This window comes from Leguminivora glycinivorella, chromosome 5 (genome assembly GCF_023078275.1).
Source record: "Leguminivora glycinivorella isolate SPB_JAAS2020 chromosome 5, LegGlyc_1.1, whole genome shotgun sequence".
In the NCBI taxonomy this organism is placed as follows: domain Eukaryota; kingdom Metazoa; phylum Arthropoda; class Insecta; order Lepidoptera; family Tortricidae; genus Leguminivora; species Leguminivora glycinivorella.
The window spans coordinates 11,237,817-11,256,911 of NC_062975.1; the positions used below are offsets into that span (position 1 = coordinate 11,237,817).

Below are 19,095 nucleotides of genomic sequence, written 5' to 3' on the forward strand. Positions count from 1 at the left end.
ATAAGGCAACGGGATAGGAGCGTGACTAAATGATACTAATGTGCAAGACGGATGCCCTTCAATCGGAATCATCGTCGTTTATGAGTGGTGTATGGTTGACGTATTGTATTGCGTGGTAATTAATTAATCATCATCATCATCATTAGGCCTTGTGCATCTTTACAGATGATTTAAGCAGCGTCTCGGATCGAGCGACACGTATAGATTTTTTTTCGTGTGTGCTTTTGTAGCCGATGCGCATTATGGTTAATTGGTTAACCCTTTTAAGCGTTAACGTCGCCACATAGGCATTAATACACTTTTAATTGAAAAAGGATTAAAAAGTAAAGGCTGACTAGAAATATCATAATCACTTCAATTTCATTATAAATATTTTTTAAATACTTTTCTCAACCGATAAAATCAATAACAGTCATATATTTCTGGTCAGGCTATAAAATAAATATTTTTTTTAATATGAACAGAAAACAGTTGGTTAGTAAAAATGTTGCATAACATTGTTCAACTGGCCGGATTCATAAGCCGCACTTTATTTTGCGTTCGCGCCAGGCCAGAGACCCATGAGCTGAGTCACGCGTTTTAGCTAAAAACGGTTTGTATGGTGGCCCGGCGTGATGTGTACGCTCGACAGTGCTCGAAAATTTGTCTTATATTACTTCCATATTACTTCCATTTACTTTATTACATGTCGTCTGCAGTGGGCGACCGATATAGCCACCAGTGACCGGCGGTCGATTTTAACAGTACAGACAGTATTGATTGTATATTTTTGTTTAGGTATGTAATTTATTTTGTCTGATAACAGCAACCTCATTATTATAATAGGTAACTAGGTATGGCCTTATTAACCTTTGGACATGAGTCATATCATCCAACGTTTTCTTCTCTAGAATAATCACACAAAATTTTTAGTTTTCTTGCAACCCCTTATTTGCCAAGAGTGGCACTAAAACTAGAGAGTGGTTTCATGTGCTCTGCCTACTCCTTTATGGGATACAGGCGTGATTGTTAATTGAACGTGAATAACATCTCATAGGAAAAAATGCTCATGATACAAATCAATACCAAAGGTTTGTGAATCGCGGCGCAGTTTGAATTGCCTAAAGGCCACTTCAATTCCAGGGTTAGCCAACTCGTTTTTTCTTAGTTAACGGTTTATATGTGCAGGGTTTGTATAGTCAGAGTTTGTTGGCTTACCCTGGAGCGCATAAAAAGCCCTAAGGTAAACGATACACATTAATAGCCGGGTTCACAGAAAGAGCACGTCGCGAGGCAACGTCCAATGTAAACGTACCTCGGCAGATACAGGTTAATCGGCCGAGCAACGGGCGAGGCAAGTCTACATAGTAGATTTGCCACGGGAGCAGATTGCCTGTCGACACGCCTCGCCCTGTGTGGACCCGGCTAATGACGAAATTGCATGCATAATCAAAAATGTAGATTCTTCACCAGTTTCAGTCTTAAAAACTTTATTAAATTTTACTTGGCTCAAGTAAACAATCATCAAAACTACAAAATACAAATTTCATGCATAATTATTATCTGGTAACCCTTTCATTGCCTTCAACCCGACGGCCGAGTTCATATTGTATAGGCTGGCAACGAAAGTGTTACATTAAGCTCACAAAATCAGACATAATTCAATAAAAACGTTAATAATTATTCTAAGTCAAAAATTATCTAGAATTCATGTAAACGCGTAAAAAAATAAGTTTTCTTAAAAAGCTCCTAGCCGGCTAAAATTGGCACGGTTGTGTGTCTAGAATTAGAAAGAGTAAAATTGCATTTGCATATGTTATATTAAATTACTGCGTTATTAAACTTTCAATAAATTAAGTCTTTAATTTCATTACTTAAAACTTAATTGTCATGTGGAACAGGTAGTTAAATGACGTTTTTTTTTCCTTTTTCTGGTCCACGTCCTTTCTTTGCGCTTTGTCATTTACTAATATTTTTATTTAAATAAGCATGAATCTAATAGTAGACCTTATCATTTTACTAACTCACTACTTACTTTATTGTCGCGATGAGCCAAAACGAGTCGAGACTCCGAGGCACAACAGCCAATTTCATCATTTTACTCTCCCTAATTCTAGACATCACTTTAGCTGTTGAGAGTGCTGGGTTTGATTTTGGAAGGGGTCGAAGAGAAGTTACAGGTGAATGTCATGTCGTCCGGAAACAAGTCAGACATAGACATGACCTCACCCTTGTTCATAGGTTGGTTCAGAAACCCGCTGAAGTTTCCAGTCATCACATTCTCTTTCTCTTCTAACAGTTCTAACTTAGCCTCAGTGAAGCGGAATCCTTTAGATTTCTCCGCATAAAATTGAGTATTATCTGAGGACGTCTCATCTTTAAACCCACTATCCGTTCTCGCCCAATGTACATTAGAGATCTCTTTCAACGCCGACGAATTAGTATTAGTAATAGTTAACTCTGAGGGTTTTATGGCACTTTCGTAATAACTAGAAGCGTTCGTATAGAACGTGTTCTCGTTAATAATTCCGCTATCGAGTTTCTTAAAGCTAGAGGACGCATCAGTCGCGTTCTTTGTGACGTCCGTGGCAGTGTAATTGAACTTAGTCATATTTTCAGTCCAGAATTTGAGATCAATGTTGTTAAAATCTATCTTCTTATCCTCCATGCTTAGGGCGTTGTCTGAGGTATCTAAGCTATTATCTAGGGACATATCCATAGGGGTCATGTTCAATGGTGCCCGAATTGTGCTAATTTCATGTCGCCCACTACTCTTCGTTTTGCCTTTGATAGGTGTGTTGTCCATGGTCTCTACGCTGTACTTCTCAGTAGGCCTTTTGGTGGTGTGCTCGTTGTGAGATTCTGTATCTAAATGGGTGACGCTGGCTTCTCCGACTAGCGACCACGAATCGCCTCCGGCTGGTGTAGGTGACTTAGGTGACGATTCACAATCCGCTGGAAATAAATTTTTCAACCCAATTAGTTTAGGCTGGGATGTTTAACGACGTCTATAGTTATTTGTTTTACAAGGGGGCAAAGTTGTTGTTTAACCGCACGTGCCAATATTGATACCCGAGCAAGCGAAAGATTCCAATATTGAAACGCGAGCGTAGCGAGTGGTTCAAAAAGTGGAATCTTGAGCGTTGCGAGGGTTTCAAGGCACGAAGGTTAAACACACTTTGCCGCCGAGTTAAACACAAAAATGTTCACCACACCAACACGAACAAAATACTGACTATAAAACATCAAACTAAATCAAATCCAACAATCTATTCAATATTTATGATTCAAAATCATAAATTACAGGTAAATTCTGCCAGCCAGCTTAAGACATCAAGTTAAAATTTGTATGAAATTACTTTGCACTCTTGTGGATAAAATGCAATTTTGCTATCTGTTTTCGAATAGCAAAGTAAGCCTTACCAGTTGGTGGGTGAAAAGATCATTTATTGTATATTTAGGGGCATTTAAAGATGGCATTACTGGGCGGTTAATTTCGCCCATAATTTTTATGCACACAAAGCTGCAGAGATTTATCTACAGAAAACAAATGACTGCACAACACGCTTATCGTCACTACTTGCTAACCTTGGAGAAGATGAGAGGATCGTTCCAGTACGTAAGATAGACAAACTTACAGGAGTACAATAAAGGTCAAAAGTAATCCAAAATATTGCTAACAATTATATAAACTACATAAATACAAAATGACACTATTAAATAAATTACATACTAGAGTACATAAATAAAATACAAAATAAGTACCTAACCAATATATAAATATATCAATACATACATAATATATATATAAAATTCCCAACCATTATCATACTTGTTCAGAAAGCCAAAGTTTCTTCAGATTCACCTTGAGTGATGTCACAGACTGAGACCGTTTGAGCGACAGAGGCACCTCATTCCACAATTTCACAGCGCGCACCGTGAATGATTTTGCGTACGTACGTGTATTATGCGTTATGTTATGCGTTTGCCCGCAATGATGAACATACCTTGCGAATGGTTGTGCAGCGAGCCATCCACGCTCATGTTCATGCTGAAGTCGAGCTTCTGGACCGACCGGCTGCGATGCAAACTCGACAGACTCAAACTGCGCTTGCCCGCGAATGAGAACGAATGTTTCCTCCGGGGCGGTGAATCCTTGAAAGAAAAAAAAATGTTATTGAAGCAAATTAGTAAATGGAGATAAAAGTCAAAAAGAAAACGCAGAACGTTGGGAGGAACGCTTCTAAGGGACCAGCCACATCTAAAAGACGCATGTCCTGAGGTGCGGAACGGACGTCCGCGCCACGCCGCCTGAATGTAATTCAAAAAACGTACTGAGGAAACGTTTTTTGAATTACATTCAGGCGGCGTGGCGCGGACGTTCGTTGCGCGCCCCGAGACACGCGACGCTTAAGTGGGAACGCTGCCTAAGGTAGTTGTTTTTCTCCTTAAAGTCGAAGAATCGAAATAAAGGTAGGTAATAAAATAAGTGATTTAAGTGAAAGTAATATTAGGGTTCCGTACCTCAAAACGGAACCCTTATAGAATCACTGGTGCGTCTGTCGGTCCGTCTGTCACAGCCAATAATAAAAAAACCGGTCAAGTGCGAGTCGGACTCGCTCACCGAGGGTTCCGTACAAACTTTCAATAGTTGAATCATCAAAATGTTATTCATAGAACTCTACAGATTTGACTAAATCCCTCAAGACTCAATTTCCCACATAACAAGTAATATTTTAGTATACAATTTTATTGTTAGACAACGTCCAAATAAAATCAAGACTATTCGACTTCAATAGTTTACGACTTACGACATGTCGCAAGGACGCTCCTGAACTGACCTCATCATATCAGGAAAAACGCGATGTAGGAAATGAGCGATCAACGTACAGCGACATCTATCGGCAAATTGAGTAAACTAATGCGCGCGAGCTAGTATGGAAGATGATTTTTATGGAATAATTGTTTATTGCGTGAACCGATTTTAACCATTTTGCCTCTATTTGAAAGCAGGTAATTTCATTGTTATTTTGTTAAAAAATACAGTACAATAAACACCCGCAAGGGTGTTGAAATTGAAAATGTAAATCTGAAAGGTTTTTTATAAATAAATAAAAAAGTTTTCAAGATACGTGTACGATTTTATTTTTCCTGTAATATTCATTATAATAGCCATGTTTAGTGAAAATTTCATAAATTTATGTTGGTAAACTTCGGAGATAAGGGGGGGGGGTAACGGTATTTTTTTTTTACATTTTCCTTCAAAAAACATTTTTTTTCCACAACCAAAAAATTTATAAAAAATAGTTTTTATATGTACAATTTGAGCTCTTTCTAACGATACCCCACTTGACCTAGTTACTTGAAATTTTCAGTTTGCCCCCCTTTCATTTTGGCCATTTTCTATCATTTATATTAATTAATTAAAAAAAAAAAAAAATTTCAAGTTGTAGAGGTTCACAATGTTTAAAACTATTCCAAATTTCATATCGATAGCATAAGTAGTTCTCGAGATATTTAACAATGTGACAGACGGACAGACAGACGGACAGAGTCGCACCATAAGGGTTCCTGTTGTACCTTTTTGGTACGGAACCCTAAAAACTAGCTACATTCGAAAGGGTTTATTTGTGCCGCATGCTGTATTCAGGATGGGCCTATGAATATTGGTCTATTGGGCGTTGACTTGCAAAACTGGGTTACTCACGTATTTACGTGTTGACTTACAGAAGCAGTGGCCTTTCTTACCTCTATCCGAGTTGCAGTCAGAAGCGATGCAGTCTAGACATGTCGCCATAACTTCGAATTCACTCAGTCAATTACAAAGAAAAGGAACTACTTTTCTCTTAGAATTGACTATACTCCTATTTTTAATTAGCCGGAATTATTGTAAACAAAAGTGTGGCCGGTGCTATAAAAAATTTGCACCATTCGAGGTATTAAAATTGCCGATATTTTACAGGTTTAATAAAAATCTTTACATATTCCATTACACAAATAATGACTCTTTTTAAACGAAAATAAATTGAAACACTAAACGTTTTGGTATATTTATTGAAATTAATTACTAATTAAAACCGTCTTCTTCAAATGCGATGGTAGTAATAAGGTGGTTATAAATTAAATTATTGGTTTTGTGAGTATCTGATATGACAGGACATCGTCTATTTTGGACCGATTTCTATATTGACTTGCATGGGATCAACATAATATAACAGTCATTGTGTTCGATCGCTTCACGATTTTTAAGTATGTAATAGAGTGATCGTTAATAACTGGTTAAAAGTAATTTGATTTTCTCTCGGCCCTTACTTTGAGAACCCCTGACTTGAGCTGCACGTGTTACTTTGACAGTGACAGCAGTTTGTTTACGTTTATTCCGTTCAATTCGTAATGGGACTATACAATCAGGGGCGGCTCACTCCGCTTTTCTTCCGTACATTTCGACGGCCGCGAGTTCGCGGCTCATAAAGTTTAACAACCTTCACGCTGCGCAATAGAACTCAATGTCGCATGCAGTCCGTTGACAGGTTGTTGAGAGTGAGCCTTCTGTACTTGTACTTTTATATATTTTGTGCTACAATATCACGGAGCTCTCGTAGTAGACTACTGGCGTATAAGCATAGCCGAGTGATAAATGATAAAACATCCGGTAGGGACGGCCTGATGTTTTATCATTTATCGGGCGACCATGCTTGCCTGCTTGGAGTACTCGTAGATGTTAGCTCACTGACCTTTAACGAAGTGCTACCGTGTTAAGCTAATCTTGGGCGAATTCTAAATTGGGCGTGCTTTTTATGCTTCAGAGCTCAACGTGGGTGTGCTGGTGACGGAAGGACCTACGGAACTAATTTGTCCATCTATTATCCTTTGAGTCGTCAGCAAGCCGAACCCTCCTTGGAACTTATATACTCCTTTTTGCTTTGTACTTAACACAGAAAAAGGTAGTGTACAAGTTTCTAATGGGTTGGCAACGCGCATGTGACACTCCTTGAGGCAGGCGCCCATAGGTTACGGTGACCGCTTTCCATCAGGCGGACCGTATGCTTGTTTGCCACCGACGTAGTATTAAAAAAAAAGTCAAGGCAACATGATTAGCAGTCCAGATGGACATGTTGTTGTAGCTTAGGACTCCGTGAAGCTATTTTTCTATAAGTTTAGGTAAAGATGAATGAAGTACCTTTAAGGAAGCGCTGCGTTTTAAGCTAATGTTGGGCACGGACTTGCAAAAGCACTGGCGTTTCTTGCCGGGGTCTGAGTCAGAGGCTATGCAGTCTAAACATGTCGCCATTGCTTCGGATTCGGGCGAGGTGAAGTTATTTTTCTGGAAAACACAAGTGTTAAAATTTATTAGATGTTGAATGAAACAGCAGTGGACTGATTGGCCGATTGGATGTGACATCCGATTTTTAGTTTTAACCATGAGGTTTTGAATCATTACTCGAACCAATGAGTTTTTTTTTTGCAATATATGGACAGGAAGGTCAGTGCGGGCAAGACCGGCATAGTTTATTTGAAATAAAGTTTGAGTGGATAAAACTCTATAATTAATGTAGTCTGGCGTAATGCGCATGGTCCTAAGGGATAGCAAATATTATATTTTACAAAGCTTTTACAACATTTTGGTGAAATAAGGTACTTTTAAGTGATAAAAATCACATTTTTTAAGGCTCGGCGGATTGGCCGTCATCCCACGATGAGTACGGAAAGACCGTCTAGTCCTTGTTGTCGCGTAATTTCATATGAGACTAGGTTCCAAAATCATGATCATTGTTATTTTACGTAATAACAGGGCAGAATGTGCTAGATAATTAATAAAATAACATTGAAATTTTGAACATATAAGCATTTTTCTATTTATAAGGCAAGACCGGCATATGTCCTGTAGATGGGGTTCATAACCTTTTCTTTTCAGGTCCAGATATTGCATAATACTGTTTTTCCAACGAACACCTGCGAATCCAATTTAGTCACGATATTACAGGCTCATATAAATCCAACTACTTATCTGTTTTGGTATTAAGATAAGGTAATAGGATATTCTATAGGAGGTTTTGAAACTTTGGTATTAAGAAAAGGTAATAGGATATTAAGATACGTGAATTAGTTTGGTAACATTTCTTAGCAATGCTTGGTTTTGCTATAGTCACTACCAGAGTTGGCCAAAAAGTAATCGACTAACGATTAGCGATTAAAATAAGACGATGAATTAGTTTTAATCGATTGAAAAAGACGATCAATTAGTTCTAAACGAAGATATTCGATTAACGTTTATCGAGAATAAATTAATCGTCGACTAATTTTGACGATTATTTTTTTTAAACGATTAATTAGTCTGATAAAAAGTTAATCGATTAATACCTTTCTCTGATCTAGGCATGGCCTTTAATATTTCATATACGGGTGTGAATCTAAAACGGGCGATTGAACTCTTATGTTGACCGTTTCAACCGTTTCAAGTAGCTACGGGTACCCGACCGAAAGTTGATCTGAAAGGTTATTACGAGGTGTCTTGCTTAGACGGTGGCAACCGCGCGGTAATAGCGAGGTCTCTTCTCACTCTTACTACCACGAATCTCAATAACGATAGTGCTATCTCTGTCACTCTTTACTGTATGCGCGAAGTGCATATACCACGAGTATAGGTTTTTGGGTGTGCTGATTTCTAAATTAAACACCACTTTGGAATCTGACGTTGCTGACTGTCACTTTGACACAAAAGTGGTCATGGGTGTGGTAAAACAGGTTCTCGGGGGTGCTGATCCCAATAACCAATACAGCCAAAAAACTGTTTGATGACACTCATGACAACTTTTATGTCAAAGTGACAGTCGGCAATGTCAGATTTCCAATTGGTCATTAATTTTGAAGTCAGCACCCCCAAAAACCTATTTGACGACACCCATGACGACTTTTGTGTCAAGTGACAGTCAGCAATGTCAGATTCCAGATTGGTTATTAATTTTGGAATCAGCACCCCCGAGAACCTATTTGACCACACCCATGACCACTTTTATGTCAAAGTGACAGTCACTTTGACACAAAAGTGGTCATGGGTGTGGTCAAACAGGTTCTCGGGGGTGCTGATCCCAATAACCAATACAGCCAAAAAACTGTTTGATGACACTCATGACAACTTTTATGTCAAAGTGACAGTCGGCAATGTCAGATTTCCAATTGGTCATTAATTTTGAAGTCAGCACCCCCAAAAACCTATTTGACGACACCCATGACGACTTTTGTGTCAAGTGACAGTCAGCAATGTCAGATTCCAGATTGGTTATTAATTTTGGAATCAGCACCCCCGAGAACCTATTTGACCACACCCATGACCACTTTTATGTCAAAGTGACAGTCAGCAATGTCAGATTCCAAAGTGGTGTTCATTTTTGAAATCACTACCCCCGAAAATCTATTGATGACACGTACACTCGACTTATTTCCAATAAAGCCTAGAAAAGGTTGGCAACTCCTTGTTTATCATATGCCGGTCTTGCCTTTCTCTTTTATGCCGGACTTTCTGAGTAGGCACAATTTCTAAGTTACATATTTCAGAACATAAAACTAGAAATTGAGCGCGTTTTGAGGAGATTAATAGTACTAGTCAGAAAGAACGGTTATTAAATGACTACGTTACATACATGATATACAAAATATCTGGGCAACCGAGCTTCGCTCGGTTCTGTTTCGTATCCTTGACATGTGTCGCCATCTAGTTCAAAAATGAATAGTACCTACATCGAGCGAAAGAATTCTCAGTCTTAACAACACAACTACTCCACACGAGATGGCGCGCATTTCGCCACAAAAACTCAAATAGTGTATTTTTCTATTCGTTTTAGCCTTGACCTGTGTCGCTATCTAGTGTTTGCAATAAATAGTACTTACATCAACCGAAAAAATTCTATCTTAACAGTACAACTACTGCACACGAGATGGCGCGCGAAGAAAAACGCATGAAAACTCGAAAATTCGCGTTTTCCGGGACCTAAGGATAAGTTAGACCGATTTTTCACCCCCAAAAACCCCCACATAACAAATTTCTGCGAAATCGTTAGAGCGGTTTCCGAGATCGTCAGTGTAAATAAATATATATATAAATAAATAAATCAATAAACATACAAGAATTGCTTGTTTAAAAGTATAAGATATTCCGACTGCTTCTATTTTATTATAATTTTTTGCGGAACCATGTTGAACTCGATATTCGAGTTCGAAACACGAATCAAGTTTATTGTTAACTAGTGTTCGTCCTAGGGATATGTATTGAAGACCAATGGATTAAGGATGAAAAACTGGTATACCTCCGGAGGTGTGAGAGGCGTAGATATATAAACAAAAAAGTTATAGTCAATAGACGGTCTTTCCGGGTAGACGGTCTTCCCCACACTGACCTGATATCATTTCATTTGTATCCACTGGCTAGTGGTTTCGTTTCGGTGAAGAAAAACATCGTGAGGAAATCTAAACACATCTGTTGGTAAAGGAAATCGAAGGTGTATGTATATAAGTATGTATATCGTCGCCTAGCACCCATAGTGCAAGCTTTGCTTAGTTTGTGGCTAGGTTGATTTGTGTAAGGTGTCCCCCAATTTATTTATTTATGGGTACTTGAGTAACTTGAGTTCTTGAGTAGTTCAAACCGGCGTTTGGTCAACGCCCCCTTGCGCATGAGACTTGACCGATCGACCTACTTACTTTGATGACTTTAATGATCGGTGATACAGGTCGAAGCGAATTATGACGTAGAAGACTGTTGGTGGTTGAGTTTTGCATTGGGTAAGTAAAGCTTAGACAATAGCCGCCAAAATGTCACATAATTTGTTATTAGGTACCTCTTCATCACTAGAAGTGACTTTAGTAACCGGTGATATAGAAGTAGAAGCAAACGAGGATGCAGAAGACTGTTCATCGAGCCTCTTCGGTGGAGTGTTGAAGTGTATAGGACTCAAACAGTTGTACCCAGTCTACTACATCTAGGATCTTGTTGCAAAGCTTGCAGTGCAACAGGCCCTGTCTTAGAGGCGTGCTATATGTAGAGGCTTAGACACTACATGATTTGTTATTACCTATTCATCACTAGAAGTGACTTTAGTAACCGGTGATGTAGAAGTAGAAGCAAACGAGGACACAGAAGACTGTTCATCGAGCCTCTTCAGTGGAGTGTTGAAGTGTATAGGACTCAAACAGTTGTACCCAAAGTCTACTACGTCTATGATCTTGTCGTGTAGCTTGCAGTGTACGGGCCATGTTTTAGAAGTGTGCCAAATCTCCACTCAGGCTGAGTTTTGATTGGGTAAAGCTTGGACACTAGCCACCAAAATCTTACATAATTGGTTATTACCTCTTCATCACTAGAAGTGACTTTGACAAACGAGGACGCAGAAGACTGTTCATCGAGCCTCTTCGGTGAAGTGTTGAAGTGTATAGGACTCAAACAGTTGTACCCTACGTCTAGGATCTTGTTGCGAAGCTTGCAGTGTGATGGGCCATGTCTAAGAGGCGTACCCAATTTCCACTCTGGCGAAGTTAAGTACTGTATAGGACTTAGACAACAACCACAATGTTACATAATTGGTTATTACCTCTTCATCACTAGAAGTTACTTTAGTAACCGGTGATATAGAAGTAGAAGCAAACGACGATGCAGAAGACTGTTCATCGAGCCTCTTCGGTGGAGTGTTGAAGTGTATAGGACTCAAACAGTTGTCCCCGAAATCTACGACATCTAAGATTTTGTTGCGAAGTTTGCAGTGCGACGGGCCTTGTCTTAGAGGCGTGCCGAATGTTCGCTTCATCCCTTTCTTTACGAAGTCCTTGTACTGAAAAAAGATAAAGAAGGTATCAGAATCAGAATATTCAATTTATTTGCTATACTTAGTTTATCTATCAGCCACCCACACAATTACATGTTGGTAACTACTTTTTACGGCCAGTAATTAAAGATGTTGATATAAAACAGTGGTTTTCATTTACGTAAAAGATTGTGAGTTATTGCATGTCTTGTCTGGTTGCCTAGTTATTATTGTTTTGATTTATGTTTTATACTCATAACATACCTAATAAATTATGTTCACACGGTAGTTTACACCTACCTACCGAATAGCTTATTACAACCACGTACTGTTTTAATTGTATAATTCTACACATCAATGTTCAAAATATCGTTATCAGGAGAATGCCAGCTCTCGTATGTCTCGCTTTGTTTACGCCATGTACCTACGCAATGCGCCTTACATGCAGGCAGTTAACAATTATACCTAAACATTCAAATTCATCAATATTCAAATTATACCTAAATATTCAAATTCATCAAATTTTGATGAATCGCAGAGATAAACCTTGAAATATTAACATTATTTAGGACCAGTTGCATCAACCACATTTGACAGACACATCATCGTCACGCAGCAGACGTCTATGGAACTTCCCATACAATAAAATTTAACGCTTTAACGGTGACAGACGGTTTGGTTGACAGAGGATTTCCATGAGACACAAACAATGCAATGTGATTATGTGATCGAAGTAGGTAGGTAGTTTACAGATGACGCCAGAATGGATTTTACCTGTCAGCAGCGCTAAAAATAGTAACCATTAAAACAAAGTGGAGTATTATTTTTTATTACCTACTACAATTTTGTTTTACATGATCAATTTTCCACGTGCTCTGCCTAGCCCTTTTGGGAATAAAGTCGCTAGTTTATGTTATGTATGTGGCTATTTTTAGGGTTCCGTAGTCAACTAGGAACCCTTATAGTTTCGCCATGTCTGTCTGTCCGTCCGTCCGTCCGTCCGTCCGTCCGTCCGTCCGTCCGTCCGTCCGTCCGTCCGTCCGTCCGTCCGTCCGTCCGTCCGTCCGTCCGTCCGTTCGTCTGTCCGTCCGTCCGTCCGTCCGTCCGTCCGCGGATAATCTCAGTAACCGTAAGCACTAGAAAGCTGAAATTTGGTACCAATATGTATCTCAATCACGCCAACAAAGTGCAAAAATAAAAAATGGAAAAAAATGTTTTATTAGGGTACCTCCCCTACATGTAAAGTGGGGGTTGATAATATTTTTCATTCTAACCCCAACGTGTGATATATTGTTGGATAGGTATTTAAAAATGAATAAGGGTTTACTAAGAACGTTTTTTGATAATATAAATATTTTCGGAAATAATCGCTCCTAAAGGAAAAAAAAGTGCGTCCCCCCCCTCTAACTTTTGAACCATATGTTTAAAAAATATGAAAAAAATCACAAAAGTAGAACTTTATAAAGACTCTCTATGAAAATTATTTTGAACTTGATAGGTTCAGTAGTTTTTGAGAAAAATACGGAAAACTACGGAACCCTACACTGAGCGTGGTCCGACACGCTCTTGGCCGGTTTTTTTACAAGGGTTCATCTTGACCGCTTCGGTAGTCAATATTCATCTCATCAGTATGTTGCGGATCACAAGCGCTGTGGCGTTCTTTCTCCCTCTACTCACTCACCAAATCCGGGCCGAACTTAACAGGATCGTGCGCCTCAAAGCACGACGGCAGCCTCGCGTCGTGATATTCATCATCGTTTGCCAAATCGCACTCGCTATAACCTTAACCACTAAATGTGTATATCGATACTATCTCTCTCTAACTCAAGCTATCTCACTCACCAAATCAGGACTGAACGTGACCGGATCGTGCGCCTCGAGCTCGACGGTGGCCTCGCCTCGTGATGCTCATCATCTATTTGCTCCGAATGGCACTCGCAATGGTGCTCGGTGTCGCTGTGTTTGAAGTATGTACAACACGAGACGGAGTGGGTCTCTTCTCCAGTGATTTTACTGTTGTGTGTGAAGTAATTCTATCTTACTCTAACTCAAGCTATCTCACTCACCAAATCAGGACTGAACGTGACCGGATCGTGCGCCTCGAAGCTCGACGGTGGCCTCGCCTCGTGATGTTCATCATCTGTTTGCTCCGAATGGCACTCGCAATGGTGCTCGGTGTCGCTGTGTTTGAAGTATGTACAACACGAGACGGAGTGGGTCTCTTCTCCAGTGACTTTACTGTTGTGTGTGAAGTAATTCTATCTTACTCTAACTCAAGCTATCTCACTCACCAAATCAGGACTGAACGTGACCGGATCGTGCGCCTCGAAGCTCGACGGTGGCCTCGCCTCGTGATGCTCATCATCTATTTGCTCCGAATGGCACTCGCAATGGTGCTCGGTGTCGCTGTGTTTGAAGTATGTACAACACGAGACGGAGTGGGTCTCTTCTCCAGTGATTTTACTGTTGTGTGTGAAGTAATTCTATCTTACTCTAACTCAAGCTATCTCACTCACCAAATCAGGACTGAACGTGACCGGATCGTGCGCCTCGAAGCTCGACGGTGGCCTCGCCTCGTGATGCTCATCATCTATTTGCTCCGAATGGCACTCGCAATGGTGCTCGGTGTCGCTGTGTTTGAAGTATGTACAACACGAGACGGAGTGGGTCTCTTCTCCAGTGATTTTACTGTTGTGTGTGAAGTAATTCTATCTTACTCTAACTCAAGCTATCTCACTCACCAAATCAGGACTGAACGTGACCGGATCGTGCGCCTCGAAGCTCGACGGTGGCCTCGCCTCGTGATGCTCATCATCTGTTTGTTCCGAATCGCACTCGCTATGGTGCTCGGTGTCGCTGTGTTCGAAGAATAACTTCCGACGTAAAGATCCGTTTGCTGTGATTTCATACTCTCCGAATCTGTCTTGGCCCTGAAATATTTATATAAGAAATGAGAGCACAAGACAGTTCTTTTAACTTAGGAAACTATCAAACTGATAGCTTGATGTTTGCAACTACCAGTGGCCCGTTTCTCGAAAGGTTACAAGTTTCTCGAAAGGTAAGAAGTATTACAAGTGTGTTTCCATGACAACCCATATGATTTGACATTTCGCGCACTTGTAATACAAGGCTTGTACCTTTCGAGTAACGGGCCCCAGATGAGGTGTGTTTCCCGCCTTTGAGATTTAATGGTCGTATCCGGCTGAAAACACTGTTGTAGGCGATAGTTTATTCAACAGTTTAGCTGTTCACACAGCTCCCCCTGCTGCCACACGGGAGGAGGAGGCTTTTCATCAAAAAAGGACCCGTAATCGCAAGAAACCTTTTCTGATAAGTTCTCATGTATATGAAACAGAACCCTTCTTCTAAGAAAAGGCCACATAGACTAAAATGCTATACAGCGTGCGTAACGTATGCGGAATGAAATCTGGACAAAATTCAATGTCTTATAAAATTAATATAACATAGTTTATTTTTAATATCTTTCGTGATTTTAATTATGTATTGAATATCGATAAATAAAAGAGTTAGTTTTCGCCAATGTGAGGCTTCTAACAGAACTTGTGATACTTTATGTCCATCGGTGTCGACAAAACCAATGTTAGCATTTTTTAAGGTCCAAATTTATCTTCCATGTGATAACTTTTTAAAGAAGCTTCGTATGCTCGACATTTTTCACATTCTTGTCCGTAGGATCATTAGTGTTCTCAAAATAATAGTTTTCTTGTCGTGAAATTCCATTTATTCGACATATTATTAGTCATTCATAAACCCAGAAATGCAAAAACAGCTGTTTTTTAAATTTTTTGACTTAACGGCGTAGCAGCATTTTCAAAGTTGTTTATTTTATTTTTGAAGACTATAGGCCTAACTTCTTCACTCATGTCTTCAAGATAATTTTTATCACTTTCGCTGCCCAATTCGAATGCTGTCTCGAGCTCTCTGTGAGATTTTGTGCCTTAGGGGGCCGACATTTCTTTTAATCAAATCTCTCCCAGAAAACTTGCCAATGCTGTAATGTTTTCTTGGACCACGCTTTGTTGCGGTAGTTTTTGTAAAGAAAAAGGACGCAAAAATATTATAAATTGACTGTTAGCTTCTAACCCTTCCTACAAAACTTTCCTCGGGTTTTGCATTCGGTCACAGAATATTGGTATGTAGAAATTACAAACAGTTTCGCTAGGTCGTCCTTCTCGATTGACCATCATTTCGAGAAAAGGAATCCAATACTCATGAAACTTACCAGTTTAAATGACAGATATGTAAACTTTAATCTGGCATTTATACATTATTTTAGTTTATTTATTTACTTACTCTGTACCGTCTGTACGATATCAAAACTTTGTCCAGATTTCATTCCGCATACGTTAGCCGAATGCACAAACGCTCACGAAACGAAACGCTCGTATATATCTATCTCTATCGCTCTTGCATTTAGTCGCGACTGGGTCAGGTAAACATCAAACATCTACTCCTATTCAAAAGTTGGTCTAAGGCACTTACTTATATCTCTCGAATTTTTTTTTTTTATTAATGTTATTTTAGTAAATAATTAGATTTTGAGTTTCCATCCGACAATACTCAAGAAATTGATGGAAAAAGTACTATGTTTAATTACCTGACTGAATGTGAAGTATGGTGCTAATATTTTCTCTAATTCTGGAGGTAGTTCTGGAGGTAAACTGAGGGCAGTCTGAGCTGAAACTGGTAAAGCAATTCATTGCAGTAAACATGAGTCCACAACGGGTCTGTTGTGTGATGAGGCTGATGAGAACAGACATGGACATTGTTTTCTTTGTATAAAAGTATCTGTATACATACATATAATATATTATACATATTGTTGTCTGACTACCCACAACACAAGCCTTTTCGAGCTTACTGTGGGACTCGGTCAATATGTGTAAGAATGTTCTAACATAATGTAACATGTTACAACATTTTCATTGCATGGCACAGTGGAATGATTAGATAGATAATTTTAAACAAAAATTGAGAGCATTTAGAAGATTACTCCAGCATAACCTTCCTTCCTCCACAAGTAATACTCACTCTCAAAAGTGGAATAAACATAGTTTTTTTCTGTCATGTATGTGTTTCCTCAAATTATGGCCTTAAACAAAGAAAGCCAAGACTCAACTTATTTCAGAATAAATAAATAAATATTATAGGACATTCTTACACAGATTGACTGAGCCCTACGGTAATCTCAAGAAGGCTTGTGCTGTGGGTACTCAGACAACAATATATATAGTATACAAATACTTATATACATAGAAAACATCTATGACGCAGGAACAAATATCTGTGCTCATCACACAAATAAATGCCCTTACCGGGATTCGAACCCGGGACTGCGGCATAGCAGGCAGGGTCACTACGCGCTAGTCCAGACCGGTCGTCAGAATGACTCAATTTATTTCAGAAATGTGGCTTATGATACTGACCCACACTCTACTTACCATCTTTCATGACAACAGTGCTGTCTGTAAAACTTTTAACAATCTTTTCACTCTCATCAAGAGGCATAAGCTGTGGTTTCTTCTTTGAGGACTCCATTGGGCTTGGCATTACCATTTCTTGTGAAAAGAACCTGAAAACAAACCATATGGACCAACTACCACAGAATAAATGTGAGCGAATTAGTAAGACGTCCCATTGTGTTGATTGCTATAAAGCCTGTGTCAGTGTTATTCATATAAAGAAACAAGCAAATGTCTTCATGGTTAGCGACAAAGTGGGATATTTTACTTAACACTATCACAACCCAGGTATAGGTGAATAACTTGAGAAAGTCACCTGTTGTATGTGTGAGTGACATGTTCAAATAGGCGTTTGTTTTGTTTGTGTTACTAATTTTAAATATGTGTTCTCTATTCGAACACGTCACTCACATACAACAGGTGACTTTCTTAAGTTTTTCACCTATACCTAAGTGTTACCATATAAAAGAAAACTTCTGACAAAACTAAAACTGGGGGCCGATTTTTGAGTCTCACTGTCACTAAAATACCAGTTGAAAACGGTGAATTGCCTATTATTTTCAGTGACAATTTTCTGAATTCAAATGCCGTGAGACTCAAAAATCGGCCCCCTGACAGTGAATTAGGGACAATTTGTGTTGTCCCTATCTATTGTATACCATTAGACCTTACACCTACTTACAGGTTTGAATCCCAGACAAGCATGGTTGTGTGATAAACAATTAAAACAATATAACATAAGGCCATCCTTTTCACACTATTTGTAAGTGCAATAGGCATACACCAATGTGATAAAGTTTATCAAACTAGTGCGCTACACCCACAGTACTGGTGTTTATTTGTCAGATAAGCACAGGTATTAAATTTGTTCCAGAGTCCTAGATGTTTTCTATGCAGTAAAATGTCTATTATTCTGTTCTTTGATGGTCCAGTACATCCAGTAATCCAGCACAAAAATCAGTTAACCATCTGTTCATAAATTATCACAAAGATATCTCTGTTAAATTGAGTAAAACCCAGAAAAGAGAGACTGTATATATAAATATTTGTATAAATTGTTGTGTGAGTACTCACAACACAAGCCTTCTTGAGTTTACTGTGGGTTTTAGCCAATTTGTGTAAGACAATCCCTATAAAATAAAAACAAAAAAAAAAATAAAGGACTTACATGTCTGTAGCCTCTTCAGCTATTTTATCGAAATTTGGGTCTGGCGAAGGCTCGAATTGACTGCTGCAGGCTACAATGTCCTTCGGATCTAACGTGCATGCCTGGTCTATGTCCCAACGGAACGAACCTCGCCGTTCTTTCTTATAAATTTTGCACATTGAAGGGCTGAAACGTTTTTTTAAATTTTAGCTGAATGTTAAGGCATAACGGCACATACTACTACAATACTAGTGACCATGTATTAGTACTGAAATAAGCAAAAGTAAAACGTAAGCAACGCATCTTGCATCGAAGGTTTTTTATAACATTACTGGAATTTTACTCACCTGCATATTGGTTTGTGTAATTTCTCGATCAGTACTCTATCAAACGGATTTCGCACTTTTTTATAAGTTGGCGGAGTTGATACAGAATTATTTGGTGGGCTAACATTTCTGTCGTTCATTTCGAAATTAACGTTACTTTAGTTTTGGCATGGGCACAATGACCCCAAGGACATGTCAAACAAAATGCAGGCGGAACCACAGATTGTAGCTGTTGCACTGCACTGGCTCAATTCAAATTCAATACATGGTCCATATTCCATATCCCATATCCCGACTAAAGCGCCACCTGTCAAAAACTAATTTTTATGGAGGAAATGTCTCGTACTTATTAACTTGACGAAGAT

General features: G+C 39.1%; 1 protein-coding gene across 1 annotated transcript; it reads right to left on the minus strand.

Moving 5' to 3' along the window:
• Window positions 1–659: 659 nt before the first annotated feature.
• On the minus strand, window positions 660–19,045 carry LOC125226680. Its single transcript, XM_048130740.1, has 9 exons — window positions 18,752–19,045; window positions 18,426–18,590; window positions 17,237–17,367; window positions 16,393–16,478; window positions 14,516–14,704; window positions 11,565–11,801; window positions 7,160–7,303; window positions 3,987–4,134; window positions 660–2,934 (listed from the first exon to the last, which is right to left on the minus strand). Exons 1-9 carry the CDS (start codon window positions 18,868–18,870, stop codon window positions 2,105–2,107), a joined length of 2,049 nt encoding a protein of 682 aa, XP_047986697.1. The 5' UTR covers window positions 18,871–19,045; the 3' UTR covers window positions 660–2,104.
• Window positions 19,046–19,095: the final 50 nt, after the last annotated feature.